General features: G+C 42.6%; 1 protein-coding gene across 1 annotated transcript in view; it reads right to left on the reverse strand.

Moving 5' to 3' along the window:
* Positions 1 to 16,236, reverse strand: part of SLC9A2 (solute carrier family 9 member A2) — an 88,518-nt gene extending 72,282 nt beyond the window's left edge. The window contains exon 1 of the mRNA XM_014854121.3: positions 15,607 to 16,236. Within this exon, the coding sequence (XP_014709607.2) occupies positions 15,607 to 15,901 (295 nt within the window). The 5' untranslated portion in view covers positions 15,902 to 16,236. The remainder of the gene's footprint in view (positions 1 to 15,606) is intronic.
* Between the last annotated feature and the right edge of the window lie 434 nt (positions 16,237 to 16,670).

Raw genomic sequence — 16,670 nt, forward strand, 5'->3', positions numbered from 1 at the left:
ATCCATAAGTAGAAATTTCCTATTAGATCTTAACTAGCATCCTTGTAATTACTCATGACAGACAAAGTTGTAAGTGTAATTACTCATGAAAGACAAAGACATAACACATGCAGACTAATACACACACACAGAGTCATCCATAAACCCTGCTAGTTCATGGCGCTTCAAGAAAGAGGCTGTATCCATGGTGACAGGGAGATTCCTGTCATACAAACGGACACATCTCCTGGTGCCAAAGGCAGAGGTGGCCAGAGAGGCTGCTCTCAGGAATTTGATATGAAGAAAAAAGACCATATCTGTCTGGATTTCAAGGAAAGTCACATATTGAAAAAAAAAGCAAGCTATCCCATCAAATGATAGAAAGAGTTCTTTGGTTCCACACATGGAGTTGTTCTATAGGAACCACGCTCTAAGCAGGAATCAGGGGCCTGGGAAGATGCTCCTGGCACAAATCCCGAGGCTCACAGTGACCTGCAGGGTGAACAAACAGGCCCAGAGTCTCTCAGTTTTCTGCTGTCCGAATCAACTTTGGGCAGGCCAATCACAAGAGAAGTTCTCCTGGCTTTAAAGAGGCTGAACCACAGCGGCGAGCACACGAGACACAGTGCGAGATGAACAACTCCACTGATGCTGCTCCCATCTTGGATCTAATAGCATCTCTATAGCCCTCCAACATCTCTGCAAAATCTATTCCAATGAAGTGACAATCACAGGCCACGGCTGCTAGATGGCTACTTCTGTAGTACAAACCTCACTATTTTTCAAGGAATTTTCAAAGAGATTGACATGCAAAAGACTGACTAATGAGCACCTACGTAAAGCACACACATCATAATTAGTTTGCGTATTGCTCTTGTAAAAAACAAATCAATTTCTTCCTTTCCAAGATAAGTTTGAGGGAAGCCAGTGAAGAAATAGTAAATAAATGAACACTGTACTTTTCTGTAAACAATATTTCTCAGTTTTTATTTAGAGTTTTTCATGGTTTGGAACTTTACATTAGATCCCTTACCACTAACCGGCTTTCAAAAAACCAAACCAATTATGTACTCTACTGCCGTGGCGACTTCCTGCTGAAGTAGACCATCTTAGATTACTCTGTTAAAGGGTCACATTCTCCTTTCTGAAGCTACAGGTGGCACAGGCCGGGAGGATGCATTCCAAAGATGTTCAGTTCTTGCTATCCACACGCTCAGATTCTATGGCAGCCAGCAGAAGAACAACGCAAGGTTTGTGTCACAAATTTTTGCAACATACTCCGTGAGCCAAGGGCAACCAAGATGGAATACACACACTGCACCGTCCAAACAGCCCAGAAATTATAACTGGCTCATAACTGTACCCTCACTGCCCACCGAGTCAGCAACTCTGCCCTGGAAATAATAATGACATCGGATAGTTTTCTAAGTATGATTTCAGCATGTCTTACGTCTGGGTGTGAAATATGTGCCTCCCCAAGCCCAGTAAGGTAATCCACAGATGCCAGGGGAATTTCTAATACAGCTAGGTGGGAAACAAGATCCATGCTGTAAAATGCTGAGTGTGGCCCTTGGACACACCGAGTATTCTTATTTAGAAAAGTCTTCGACTCATGTTTCACGGGAAGCACAGCGTAAAGTCGTCACAGAACTCGTTCTGAGCCTGTCAGGACTGCAGGATGAGATTTTCCAGCGAAGGAGCCGATTCAACAGCCCTCATCTGATTCTAAGTATCTTTAACTTTATTGAGTTTCATCTCCACGTGCCTCTCAGCCCCCAACTTTTTCTTTTTCTTCTTTTTCCATTTTAGTAACCGAAAGGTTTTGACCAAGAAAGGATTATCATTCAAGAAAGGAGATCATTCCGAGGGTAAGAACTTTCCAGTGACTAGGCATTATTTAGGAGGAATGACAGATCCAGGGAGTGGTAGGTGACTATTTCTGAATAGACTCTTCGCACAGTCAAGCTGACAAGGGCAGGCGGGGAGCACTTGGCTGGGGGAGCGGTGATAAGGACTCTGGTGTACTGTCACCTAGAGTCGAAGCTTTCCACGCAGGCCAACAGTTGAAAGCCATTTTTACTCCATCGCCCCAGGCTAGATGTTAAATCCTGGGATTTGTCTTTGAACCCATGTGTTAGTAAATGATTTATGCCAATTCTAGTTTCGTTGTTTGCCCACTGCTATCATTAAGCTGTACGTTATCCAGGGAGCCGACCTCACCCACCCCACCACCTTGTCTTGGAGCTTTATTTTCTGTTTGGCTTTTATTCTTTTAAGAGCCTGCCTTCTAAACAAATTTAGCACTTGCTTAAAATAAATACATCAAAGTGTAGTAAAGGAACCCACAATGGCCAGTAATCGCTACCTAATTTCATTTTTCAATTAAGTGGTTGCTAAGACTCAACTGCAGTCACCAGTGACTTACTTGGAGGGGAACTTCTTGCATGCTGGTGGCTTGGCTAACCTAAGAAACTATGCTATTTGGTAAATTACACTTATTTTCTAAACTTCCTAGAATCATAACATTTCCATTCACTTTGCTTCCTTTCTGGCTTCTGATTACCAGCTCAGTGGTCTCTGTACCTCCACATGTCCCCATCACTGCAAAGACCAAAGGGGTTTCAACGGGTACGAGGATGCACACGTCTTAAGGCTTCTTATGTAGATTCTTATGGTTCTACCTTTATCATACTTATTATGTTTCATTAAAATAATAGTCAAACCTACTAATACAGTTAGCGGAAAAATGGCGGACTGGAGTCCTGCCAATTATATGCGTTTGTTCAGAGATTTGTCAGAATACTAACAGCTCCCCTGGTTTCAGTGGCCTCAAAACACAAAATTGCAACATCAAGATGAAATGAAAAGAAAAAGACAAAAAAAATTCACTGCAGAGGGAGCAAAGTCATTAAATACATAAATTAGCTGTCTTATCAACCGAAGCCCTTTGGCAAAACCCTTAGGGCTCGTGAGCTGAGCTTAGAGTGTGAGCCCATGAATGAATGCCAACAGTAAAACAAAACAAAATAAAGACTCTTCTGAGAATGAAAATAGATTACAGACGCGAAACAACTGAAAATATCACACAGTATTGAGCTTGTAGACATCAGTAGTGTTAGCTGTGTGCATTCTCAGCTCCACAGAGGCACACCTCTCAGAGAGACCAGACCCTGCCCCCAGAGCCTCTCCTTGACGAGGGAGGGACGTGAGCACACAGCCTGCAGACCAATAAAGAAACGATCACACGTCAGACAGAGATAAAAGCACTGAAGAAAGTAAGCCTGGGCACCAGGGCACAGAGAGATGGAGGCAGGAGTTATTTCAAGCAGGCAGCCATATTTTCGAATTCCCTTAAAAATGTGAGCTTCTCAAGCTAGAGGCAGCATCTTCACACCCTTCCAGACAACTCACAAGAGAATACACAAAGAAAAATGCCATTCTCCTAAGAGGACGAACTGACACTCAGAGTGAGGGCATCTCTACCAACCCTGAGGACCAGAAATTCCAACCAGATAGAAAAGGAGAGGCCACAATTTCTCATTATCATTTCTCCTCATTGTTTTAGTGTTTAGTTAGAGAAAATACACCCAGCGATGTATGATTCTGACTTAGAATACGGGTGATGAAGAGAGCCAGTTAACAGTTTTAAAATAGCAATAATTACTTTTGGCAGCATTTTGCTGTAAAATTCTTTCCTACCTAGTTCCTAATAAAAGTCCATTTGGACAAAAAGTACAAGGGGACTTGGAAACCATCTGCTGAAAACCGCATCTCTCCTGCCTGTGCGTGAGTTGACATGTCTGGGGACTGATGACACTGAGTAGAGACCCAGCAGCTCAGGGGATCAGCAGGAGGGTCCAGAAGAGGGCCTGCTCCCATAGGGAGGTCTCCCCTGCCTGGGAGCCCCGCGTGCCGAGCCTTCTCTGCTGCCCTCTACCTATTAGGTCCGGCTGCTGGCCCTTCAGCATCCCATCAGGAACTGGGATAAAGCAACGAGTCTGCACCACCTTTCATTTTCCTTGCAAACTAACTTAAAAAGGCAGGAAGATGATTTTTAAATTTATGCAACACTGGAAACCCAAATATGTATGATATAGAGAGAAACCTACACATGACAACAACAGCAGGAGACAGGAACTAGACAACCTGACAACTTGCTATGGAACAATGGGGGAAATAGACTTTCACGGTATAATGCTATTACGCTTTGGGGAAGGAAGCAAGACATCTGTTCTCATCCAAGGGCTAACCAGATTTGCAAGGTCTATAAGATAGCAAGTTTTCTAAGTGCATTAACTTCATCCTCACAACAACCTAATGAGGAAGCTACTATTATTATCCCATTTCACAGATGAAATAACTGTTAGAGAAGTTTATTAACTCACCCAACATCCACAGCTAAGAAGTGTCAGAGCTGGGATTTTGGACTACAGAGCTTAAGTTAGCACTCCAAGTATACATAATAATAGCATATGCATGATAAGTACAGTGACCAATAAATTATCATCCAAACTAGGATATTTGAGAGTGAAAGGGCATACTATTGATATGTTGCTAGGACAGAAATGTAAACCATGGATATAATGGACAAAGCAGGAGGTATGGTTACCTTAATTACCATATGATTAAATTGAGATGAAACAAAAAGTGTCTCTAAATATTCATTTACTCAGTAATTACTTATTGAGTACCTACCACACGTCAGGACATAGAGTATCTGTGTGTTCTAGACAGTAAGCCAAACAGATAAGAGTGCCTTCTCTCATGGAGGTTACGCCCTGATGAATGTCATTTATGAGTGCATGTGTGCGTGTGCAATTCAATGTGTGTATGGCTGTGCAACAGTGAAGCAGATTAAACAGCTTTCCTTCTGTAAATCTGTTGGGGTTGAACTTTGGCCTATCAAAATTTACATGGTAGCCCAAGTTATATGTGTTGAACCTTTAACCTATGAATCCTTAACATGTCAAATATATATATTTCAAAAGCATTAGAACTCTACATTCTCTAAGGTGTGGATGGTGGAAAAGGCTAGACTGAGATTTAGAAATCTAGACTCAAGTTCCAGCAGATACCACTTAGGTGTTATCCCACCTTGCCTTTTCCTTAGCTCTTTCTGTCCTATCCAGCTTCCAGAGTTGTTGGGAGGTCCTGCAAATCTTAACTTTAGAGTCACAATTTGCTTTCATATATTATTTCAGTGGTCCACACAGCGCTCCTGCGAAGTAGGCAGGGTGTTCTAATCATTATTGCCTGATTTTACAATGGAAATCTGAGACAGTCAAAATGAGGTCATAAGGGTCGAGCACAAGATTCAAGTGCAGGCTTGTGGCTCCAGGTTAAGAGTGGGTGACCCAGGCACATCCAGGCACTCTGGAGCCCACAGACAGACAGCTAGAACTTTACTCTCCAGGAGAGGTAGGGTGGCAGGGTGAGACACAGCAGAGTGATGAAAGACACTAGTCGATGACCCCATCTCTACCACTTAGCAGCTGTGATGCCGTGGACAAGCTACTTAAGCTCTCTAAACCTGTTTCCTCATGTATCTCTTAAAACTGGGGATAATCACGGTGCCTACCTCCCAGGGTGACTGTGAGGACTAAATAAGACGATGGGTGTAAAGCACGTGGCCCAAATACCTGGTATGGGATAAAGCTCTGTCTTTACTAGCTATTATTATTTTACTAAAGAAACCGTAATAGAGGGATTACCCAGTCTCACCCATCTCCACCCTCCAAGGCCACAATACAAGACTTCACTCGGTTGCATTACACTGCTCAGGTTTCCCAGCCTGTGGATCCCCGGGAAACAAGCTCAGGAATAGGGAGGAGCAGGATTGCCAGTGGCGGAGTCGCAGAAATACGGCAACAGAATTGTTTTGCTGCCTTGTGACTCCATGAGGAACCTTCTGTGGATAACAAAACCTCAAAACTTCTTTAGAGTGCTTTCATATGCAGGGTGGGCATGGGAAACCTGGTTCATTTTCAGTTGAAATTTCTAAATATAATTGTGAATTTGATTTTTCTTTTCTGTCTTTCACATGTGAGTTTCTGTATGCCAACACTAAGCAATAACATGAAACTCACATTTAAAATATGATTCTGCCACAGCCACATGGAGAGCTCTCAGAGGAGTTCTCGTGCCCTCCCCTGTATTACTGGAGAGAGGGAGGAATACACACATCTTCAAACAAGGGATGAACTTTAAAAATCAAGATTAGAAAGGCCTTGGACAGTGATTTGCAGGATTGTTGCAGGAAGTACATCAATTATGATTCATTACATTTAAAGATGTAATTGCAAGAGAGTAACCTATAATTGTGCATGTCTCATTTAGAATGACAATAAGCCCCTGTCTACACATCACTTTAATATAATAAACACATGCTTCTCTTAGCTTAAGTTCCTTTTGCTATAAAAGTAAAATCTTTGTTATAAATGATTTCCTCCCCTACAGAGTATCTCATATTATCCCTACGGAGATATTAAACAGATGGAGCTGATATCCACCCCTGCTTCTACTAATCAAACGCAGGTACCAAGCAGATGAGGACTTGTCAGGTCACAAGACAAAGTTAACGGCAGAACTGGAATTGCAACAGGGTCTTCCTACTTCTAATCTGGGGATAGCTTTTCCAAAACTTAGGTCCAATAATTCTTCAACTGCTGACCTATTTCTCTTCTATCGGAGCATGAAAACGTAGAAGATAAAACAAAGGGAGAATAGTCACACCTCCACATCCTGCAGATAGACAAACTAGGAAAGTAGGTACTATTTTCACCTTAAACAGAATCCATTACAATATTCTACTAATATCATAGAACATAGTCATGGAGTTTAAACATTACATAGAAAGCATTTCTTTTAAAAGGTGGCCACGGAGCCATCCAACAACGTGGACACAGATAGAGCCTCCTCTCATTACAAACATATAATATTAACAGGTAGCCATGTTCAAAATACAGGAAAATGTCTAGGAAGCCAGAAACAAGGAGAAAAATCAAAGCAAGAGATGTCAGTAGGATTCAAGCCACCGTGAACCAGGGGGATACCACACAAGATACCTGCCTCATGGGCTAGGACCTGACATTGGAACACTTACATGAGCACAAGAAATCTGACCTCAGACCAGTAAGGGAAGGACTCATGCATAAACTCCTGAGCCTCAAAGGGCTACTTTATCATAAATAAATAAAAAGTAAAAGATGCATATAGCCAGAGAAAAATGGAAGGAAACCTATCAACTCTTTATGGCCTTGGGCAGAGGGAAAACTCACCTGTGAAGTAAAAAATTCCCGGTCTACACCACATACAGGTATAAGGTCGATTACAGTACTTGCATCATATGGGAAACCTAAACGAAGAACCAACTAAAACCAAGCTAATACTAAAACCCAATCACTGAAACCCGGGGTCTCAGCAAGAACACTCAAAACTATTTTGCGAGAACCTCTCACAACTTAAGGAAAACAGACCACTACCAAGTAAACATCCTTTGCTGAAGCTAAGCTTACAAGAGAAAATATAATCCATAAAGGAAGTAAATATCTAAAAGGGAAAGTCAGTAAATGTGGTAAACATAAGAAGTAGCAACCTAACAACTAAAAACAAAAGAAAAGTCTGGAAAAAAAAGACTACAAAATGAATATAGTTTAAGTAAATTAAAGAATGAAAGGAGGAATAAAAACTATAATTAAACAGTAGAACACTACGAAAAAAATGCAGATAGACTTGAAAAAGAACCAAAAAAGCTTAAATGAGTACATAATTAAAATCAAAAGTCCAATGAGTTGGTTAACCACAGATTAGAAACCCACTGAGAGTAATATGGTAGGCTGGAAAAAAAATCTGTTAAAATCACCAAGAGATATAAGGAAAAGGAAAAGAGGCTAAAAATACGAACCAGCAGTTAAGAAATATGAAAGCATAACAAGTTCCAAGCAAGAAAAATAAAATAAATCCATATACAATGAGGAAAGAGCACAATATCAGAAATAACCAAATAAAAAATCTTAAATACAAGCAGAGAGAAAAGTTAGGTTAATGCCAAAGGACAATGAGGGTAAGGAGATAATTCTCCCTAGCACAAAAGAGGACAGAAAGTGATGAAATAATATCTCCCAAATTATAAGTGAAAACTCCAACTTTACACTCTGTTATATAATCATTCAATAGAATAATCAAAATAAAGACATTTTAAGACAAAGACCAAGAAAATTTATCATTCAAAGGCCCTCCCTGAAGTACCCAGTAAAGGACATATTTCAGTAAAAGGAAGGCAATCTGAAAGAAAAGGAGAGACAGAAGAAGTCACAATGAAAAGACCTGGTAAGCACGTTTCCAAATCTATGTAAACATTGCTTACAAAAATTAAAAACTAATTTGGGGGAAATTAAATATAAACCAGGTCTAAATTACAAGGCAAAAACTAGAATTCTGAAACAGGCAGATAGCAGTTAACTTTTTTAAAGTTTAAGTATTATTCAGGAAAAAAATAAAACAATAATAAAAATAACAAATATTATGTTTACTATGTTCCAGGAAATTATTTTAACATTTTACATATATTAACTAATTTAATTTTCACAACAACCTACGACTTGGTACTTTTATTATCCCTATTTTACCAACAGGGCAAATGAGCCCAGAGAGTTTAAGTTACATAACCAAAAATTATACAACTGCAAAATATGTAGGAAAATGTACCTGGGATGTGAGCCAAAGCAGTCTGTCCTGGCTCCTGTTAAATTAGGTAATCATATTAAAAGTGAAAAGTAACCACAAAAGGGATAGAAACAGATTGTATAATAATGTAGAAAACATAAATGAAGAAAACAATTGACTAAGCCAACATACGGCAAGAAAACAAAACTAAAGACACCAAGCAAAGCACAGTAAACAGAGAACAAAGTAAATGTAAATACATCGTTACTCACAATAAACGTAATTACACTTCTTTTTAAACTACAGACATTTGAAAATTTAAATTAAAGATACAAAATCCAGCTATATGTGACTTAATGAGATACATCTAAAGGAATAGTATCCAGTTGATTTTATAGTAACGGTATGAGAAAAGATACGTCTGGAAAACACATATGTGGAAAGACATAGAGAAGGAAAAAACATATGTGCAAAAGCCAGTTTTATTTTGAACAGCAACAGTAATAAGAGAAAAAATAGACTTTGAGCCAGAAGAAAATTACTGAAAATAGATAAGTTAATAACTTAATAAATTAAAGGAAGAATTTACTCAGAAGATATAACAATATTGAATTAGTTTGTACCTAATAACATAACATCAAAATATATAAAGCAAAAATTGACAAAGTTATAACAGTTATTAACTTACAATCTTAGAGGTTGATTTTAATGTACCCCAGAACCTAACAGATAAAGTAGCCTAAAAAGTTGGTAACGCAATTAAAGATTTGACCACCATAATTAGAAATTTGAGCTAGTCTGTGTATGTGTGTGTCTGTATATGTGAACAGGTGCCTGCATAAAATCCTGCACCCTATAAACAGGGAATACACAATCTTTTTCAAGCAAGCATGGAAAATGCAGTTAAAAAATGGCCACATATCAAGCCACAGAGGACATCCCAATAAATATAAAAAATCAATATCAGGCCTATCTAACCAACATGTAATAAAATATGGATAGATTAAAAAGTAACTGCATCTCCAAATGTTTATTAACCAAAAACTACAATTCTAAATAATTATTGGGCTAGAATAAAAAATCACAAGGAAATTTAAAAATACTGAGAACTGAACAGTGAAAACTCTATGTATCAAAATTATGCAATGCAACTAAAGGAGAACAGAAATATACATTTCTAGCCTTAAATACATATATTGTCATTCCTCTACGATGTACCCATTTGGATCATGGGAATTCATCTTCAAAAAGAGTTTGATTTGATATTCCTATTTCAGCTCATGAGGCATTCCTTTGATTTCATAAAGACCAAATTGGATGGTATAAACATTAAGTTGGTGGCTGAGCACCTTGATGAGATACACTAAGCAGTCATCTTTCCAGTTTATCACTGATATGTTGTGTTAAATTCTCCTTTCAGAATACAGATGGTTTGCTAGTTAATAGCAAAAATGATTTCACGCAATCTATTAGGAAAGTATAATTTCATTTGCATCATCTCCCTGAATTCTTTAGTCTTTAGTCCTTGCCTTTCTCTTTATTGGTATTATTATAATTCGCAATAAAGGTGAATTTACATAAACCTAGAGTATCATGAATATGTTTTGTTTGTAACATAGTTTTAAGTGTCAGTTTATCATAGCTTTGAATTCAACAAGAACAAGTAACTAACTATATTTTGGAGAAACTTATGAAAGGAGAATGACTTATTAGGAGTTATGATAACTACACTATTGAAATAATTTTGTCCATTTTAATAAGACTAATGTTATTTTAGCATAAGGGCATGCCAATTTTGGAGCTCAGGATTTCATAAAAATATTTACCACCGAAATAACTGAAAATAATATTAATTATGTTTTCAACTATAAGTGTTTTTTCAGGGATTAATGACCCTTGTAAAGTGGGAATCAACATATTAGAAAACAAGTAAATTCAATAATTAATGAGCTAAGCTTTCTATTCAAGAATTTAAAAAAATAATAGAATACACTCAAATAAAGTAGGATTGAGCAAATAATAGAGAGCAGAAATTGATAAATTAGAATCCAACCAAAATCAAATTCTTTGAAAAAGTATAAAATGGATAAATTTCTGAGAATTTTGATCAAGGCAAGGAAAGGCAAAAATAACAATATTAGGATAAAAAAGTAGAGTATAAATACAGACAAAGTAGAGATTTTTAAAATCATAAAAAATAACTTTCTTCCCATAAGTTTAAAAATTCAAATGAAATAATGACTTTCTAGAATAGCAAAAATACAAATACCAAAATGACCTAAGAAGATATGGATATGCCAAATGGAACCATAAATTTTAAAGCAATTGAATCATTGGTGAAAATCTATCCACATACAAACCATCAAATTCATTTGGTTTTACAGGTGAGTTTTTACAACCCTACAAGGAACAAACAAGTTCATACAAAAGGTTCTTTGTATACTTCTTTAGGTCTTCAAGACTTGTGAAAGAACTCGGTAAGAAATAAAGCATCCCATTAAAGATAAATATTATTATCATTGGTAAAGTTGATACAAAGAGTAACGTTTTTTGGTGAAAAATTATCTGCTATTGGGGCTGGCCCCGTGGCCGAGCGGTTAAGTTCGCGCGCTCCACTGCAGGCAGCCCAGTGTTTCGTTGGTTCGAATCCTGGGCGCGGACATGACACTGCTCATCAAACCACGCTGAGGCAGCGTCCCACATGCCACAACTAGAAGGACCCACAACAAAGAATATACAACTATGTACCGGGGGGCTTTGGGGAGAAAAAGGAAAAAATAAAATCTTTAAAAAAAAAAATTATCTGCTATTATTTTTAAAGGTACGAACATATTTCTGTGATACAGTGATAAAATTCTAGAAGGCATCCGAAATGGTCCTTAGAAAGAATACGAGAAAGCTGTTGAAGTCATGTTTCAGACAGAAAAGAGAAAATGTATGGTTAGCCCAATGGGAAGAGATGGAGGCTTTGAGCCAGAAAGGAATCAGAACTCTTTTAGCTGTATTAGGAACAGACACGCCATTAAGAAGACTTGGCTTTCGAAGTGTGTTTGAAGAGAGATGTGGTTCAAACAATAGGGAAGATCATAAGCCTCATTCACTGACTAACTAGCTGGTGAATATGCTCCAGGAAAACCAAACATGACAAAGAGAAACAGATCAAGGACAAGGATAGGTTTTTCCAGAGATCAATAGCTTGCTAATTCAGGAAGATATTAACCAAAGAAACTCTCTGGTTTCCTATTTCACATTCAAGATAACCCGGAGCCCAGAGGAGAAGGCTTCATGAACAAAATTGCTTTCTGTCTTTCCCTTAAAATAATAGTACAAGTTATCTAATTTCAAGACAACAGATGGAGGGAAGTGAAAAATCCTGCATCCCAACCCCAAGTTTGAAGGCAAGGGAAATGAAGAGGGCAGGGTGAGCGCTGACACCTGGAAGGCAAGGCACATGGGCCAGCTCCACAAGACCACAAGATAAGTGAGGGGGGGTGGTCTGGGGAGCCACTCAGGACAAAGAAGGGAGTTCTGTCACTTTAAACACCAGGAGACCGGTGCTCTGTCCCTGAACCTTGAACAGAAGCAGAGCGCATGCCCAAGTCCACCCAGTTTAGGACGGACGAATCCCACTGACCAGCTTCATGGCCAAGGAAATCAGAAGAGGCCATCTTAGAACACTCCAGCAAATTCTTCTCTTCTGAATTCTTCTGCTACCTATTATTGCAGCCTGTAGAACTCCATCCCTGTGTACAGGATTTACCGAGCAAAGAATGCATTTACAACTCCAAAAAAAGTCAAGTCACTCAAAATACAAAGAATCAAAATGAGAGAACAAGAGTTCACGCGTATGAGGATCTCAGTGAAAAACCAATTGGGAGATCTTTCTCGCCCAAATTTAAATTGGCAACGTGCTGTTATTTATTTCACCAACTTCACATACACAGACACGACATCATCGTTGTCGTCATCATCATTTTAGGAAAACTTATAACTTCAGACCTTTCTTTTTGACCAAATAATTAGGATGTCGATACTCCTTGATAATCAGCTAAAAGAAAGAAAAGCTAAGTTGAATCATTCAACACTTGGCCAAAAATGTATTTTCCCACTTCTGACTGTAATATTTCTAGGATTATATTGTGCTTCAATCTAGAAAATCATTCTGAATTCACCATCAGGCATGATTTAAATCTCCTAGAAATGTTATTAGGGACCTCCGTTTGGGGCAATGTGCTCTCCTTGTTAAATTAATCACTAGCAATGTTTCTCCATGTTCTCCGGGGGGAGGTAAGTTCAGGTACACTAGGTACATGGCATAAAAGTGTCCCAAACAGAAACCATGGCATTTTGCAGGAGTTAACCCTTCTGCTGCCTCATAGCCCCACGTCCCCCTGCACAGCTCAATTTAGCATCCTACTTAAATATGAGCAAATTAAGTCCTACAAGCAACCCCAAAATAACAGTTTTTCCAGTGCAAAAGTTAAAATAGAATTTGAATAACTAGATGACTGTTTAATGGGCTATAAAAGTGTCCCATGGTACCAGGAAAGTCTTCCCAAAGCCAAATAGAAAGTTTAGGGCCTGGGAGCCAGGGGGTGGGGGATCTCTGGGCATTTCCGGGCTCCTGAGGAACAGAGCTACAGCAGGACAGGGTTGGCCTATATTCAGGAAGAACCTAGAAGACCCCAAATACCAGCTTTGGGTCTTTAAAACTACACTTTCTGCTCTCAGAACTATACCCTTCACCCCACCCATGGCAGTCTCCACTCAGACCCCTCTCTGCTCAGACCCTTCTGGCCAGGGGACATGGATGTCTGTCTGTATTTCTGTCTCTGCGCCACCCTAGATGCAGGAAAGAAAGAGGGAAGAGTAGCCAAAGAAGTTCAGAACTTGGGGGAGGCAGACAGATGGGAAGAACAGCAAGTGCCAGGGAAGATAAATACAACTGGGTAAGAAAACTGCCAGTGGGCAAATCAGTAATGCCCAGCACTGTTCTAAGAATGTTACACATATCTACCCTCATTTAATCTTCACAACAAAACAAGCCTCCAAGAGAGACATGAAGATGAGACATCGGCCAGACCTGGGTGGAATTCTGGCTCCCACACCCCAGCAAGCGAGCCTCCCCATCTCTCAGTTTCCTCCTATATGAAACGCGGTAACCATCCCTATCTGGGATGGTTGTGAAAATTAGAGATAATGAACTTAAGTGCCTACCAGCGGCTGTTATTAGTGTAATTAATCAGATTAAAATAATCAGAAGTGAAGAACAAAAGAAAGAGTTGTAATTGAATAGAAATGGCAACAAAGAAGCAGTAATGGAAACAGGGCACAAAAGCCCCCACCAGCAGGCACTCACTCCGGGAGAGAAAGGGAATGAAGAGAGCCTGCATTTGGCTCCCCACTTTGTGTGTCCCTGGGCAACTCCTGTAAACTCTCTGAGTTTCCATGTCCACCTCTACCAAGTGGGAGTGCCCATGTGGCAGGATGGTTGTGAGGACCACAGGAGGGGATGGCACCTGAGTTTATGCAAATGTGCGCATCTGCTTGGTAGGAGGGGAAGTCCAAGTCCCTTGATTCCACTTTTCAGGGGGACTTAAAACACTCAACGAGAAGAACGATGCCAAAGCCAGGCAATTACCGACTGCAAAATCATTAAATAGCATGTGCCTCCTTTGGTCACCATTAACAGAATCTAATTAATTCAATCCGACATCGAAGGTTCGCTTCAGGCGAAGCTCCCACAACTTCCACCCTTTAAACCATCCCTGTACCTGCTTTGTGCTTCCCTCCCAATTTATGCTTCTGTTTATTCCTCTCTGGAATGTTGTTGCCTTTCATCTCCAACTGACCATATCCTGGTCATCCTTGAAAATGCAGCTGAAATGCTGCCTCTGCATGAGGAAGTGATTCCTGCCTCCCTACACTACTGCATCATCCTTCCCAAACTGCTCACCCTACCGGGCACTTTCCTGTATTATGATGGATCACTGGCGTGGATGCCCTCTCTCCCACCAAGCAACAAGCTCGAGGATGACAGGCAATGTGTCTTCTCATCCTTTATGGAGACCTGCCTCACCTTAGAACTCAGGGCCTTTCACTCGGCAAATGTATAAAACGTATGTAATAATGCAGAAATTCTTTTGACCTAATATCTTTTTTGAATCCTTACAACAGTAGTTGACATATTTTAAGATTAAAAAGTATTTGAGATACAAAGTAAAAATAATGTAAAGCACTATGATCATAACACAAGTTTATGTGGGGGGAAAAATGAAGATGAGAAGATACATTCTGAGGCTTCTGCTTTCCAAAGGAGAGTTAACTCATTAAAGGTGGACTGAAAGTGGGTTACTTATTTTTTAAAATGCATTTTGCCTCACTGGCCTCAGTCACCTAAGAAAATGTTTCCTGGAGAGGGACAGCCTCAGCCCAAAGGAAGGAGGACACAGGGCGTTCCTGACGCAGCTGCAGGCACTCAGGTGTCCCTGGTCCTCTTCCACGCACCTCATGAGTCAGGCGCGCGCCAGGGTCTGTGCCACTGCCAAGGCGCATCTCTCTCCTCCAGCATCCAGGGCTTTGACCATTTTAGCCTAGGAGCTCGCCTGCGCCTCTCTCCCCGTGGGTGAGATCAATCAACTTCAGCCTACTCGCCTCCTCCCTCAATAAACAGGTCTCGACTGTGGCAGAGGGCTGTCTCACTTGGCATCTGAGGCAGAAATAAGCAGCAAATCGCTAAGTTCCTATGGGCTAACACCTAGGGGCAATTTCAAGGCCAATGCCCGCTTAAGAACGAAAGCAGGAAACTGATCCTCCAGAGGTCCCTTTTGACCAGAAGAAGCTGCTCTATCTGTTGCCCCTGTCCTGGTCCGCGACCCAGAGGTCAACTCGCCCACCCGGACATCGTCCGGGGCCTCCCCTCCCGATCGCCCCCGCCCCACCCTGCGGGTCCACCTGGCTCACCAATCTTGGCCAGGGAGGCCAGCAGGATCCACAGGGTGATCTCGAAGGGGATCTGCACGTGGGGGTAATCCAGGGTGAACACGGGTAATCGACTCTCCTCGAACGGCGTCGTTCCGGGAGCCACCACGCTCGCGGGGCTGGGCGGGCTGGAGCTGGTGCCCATGGCTCTGGGCTCGTCCAGCAGGGTCTCAGCCACGGTGCCCGCCGGCCCCGCCACCTGCAGGAGCAGCAGCAGCAGCAGCAGCGGCGGCGGCGGTGGCGCCCTCAGGCTCCGCCCGGTGCCTGCCGGCTCCATGGGCTCGGCTCCTGGCGCGGACGACGAGTCGGGCGCTCTGCCCTCCGCGCGCTCAGCGCATCGCCCCGGGCAGCGCCGCCCCTCGGGCCCGCACCCTGCGGGGCAGCGACAGCCCCCCGCCGCCGCCGCGGAACCGGGGCTCTGCAGCCGAGGGGCTCGGGCCGCGCTGCGAGCGGGCACACTTCCCGGCCGGGCGCGCACGGCGACTCGAGGCCACTGCGCGGACGCGCGGCCGCCCTCAGCCACCCTCCGCCGCCGGCCGCCGGCCCATGCCCGGGGCGCGGCTCGCCGGCGCGCTGCAGGCCCGGCCCGGGCGGCCCGCAGGCGGGCGGGGGAGGGCCGGGGCGGGGCGGCCCGGCGCGAGCCGGGACCGGCGCCCCGCGCACCTGCCCGGGCCCGCGGGCGGCGCGGAGCCCCGGTGGCCGCGGGGGCGGCGACCGCGCTTCCCTGTCGCCAGCACAGCGCGCCAAGACCCGCCACCCCCGGAGCCAGCGAGTTCTGGGCGGACTCGCCGGGCCGGGCGCAAGGTGGCCCGAGCTGTCCCCGCCCCGGAGGCAGCGTCGGGCGTCCATCCAGTGAAGGGGCCGGCGCGCCCCACGCGTCGCGCCCTTTCCCCCGCAGGCTCCTGCGAGGGGACACCCCGGTCCGCGGGCGCGCGGGGAGGCGCCGCGGGCTCGGGTCGGGAGGAGAAGCCTGGTCCGCGGGGCGGGGGAGCCACCAGCCCAGTCGGGACACGCTACTGAGCTCTGTGGATGGTACAGAAATTGAG

This window comes from Equus asinus, chromosome 6, assembly GCF_041296235.1.
Source record: "Equus asinus isolate D_3611 breed Donkey chromosome 6, EquAss-T2T_v2, whole genome shotgun sequence".
NCBI classification, from domain to species: Eukaryota; Metazoa; Chordata; class Mammalia; order Perissodactyla; family Equidae; genus Equus; species Equus asinus.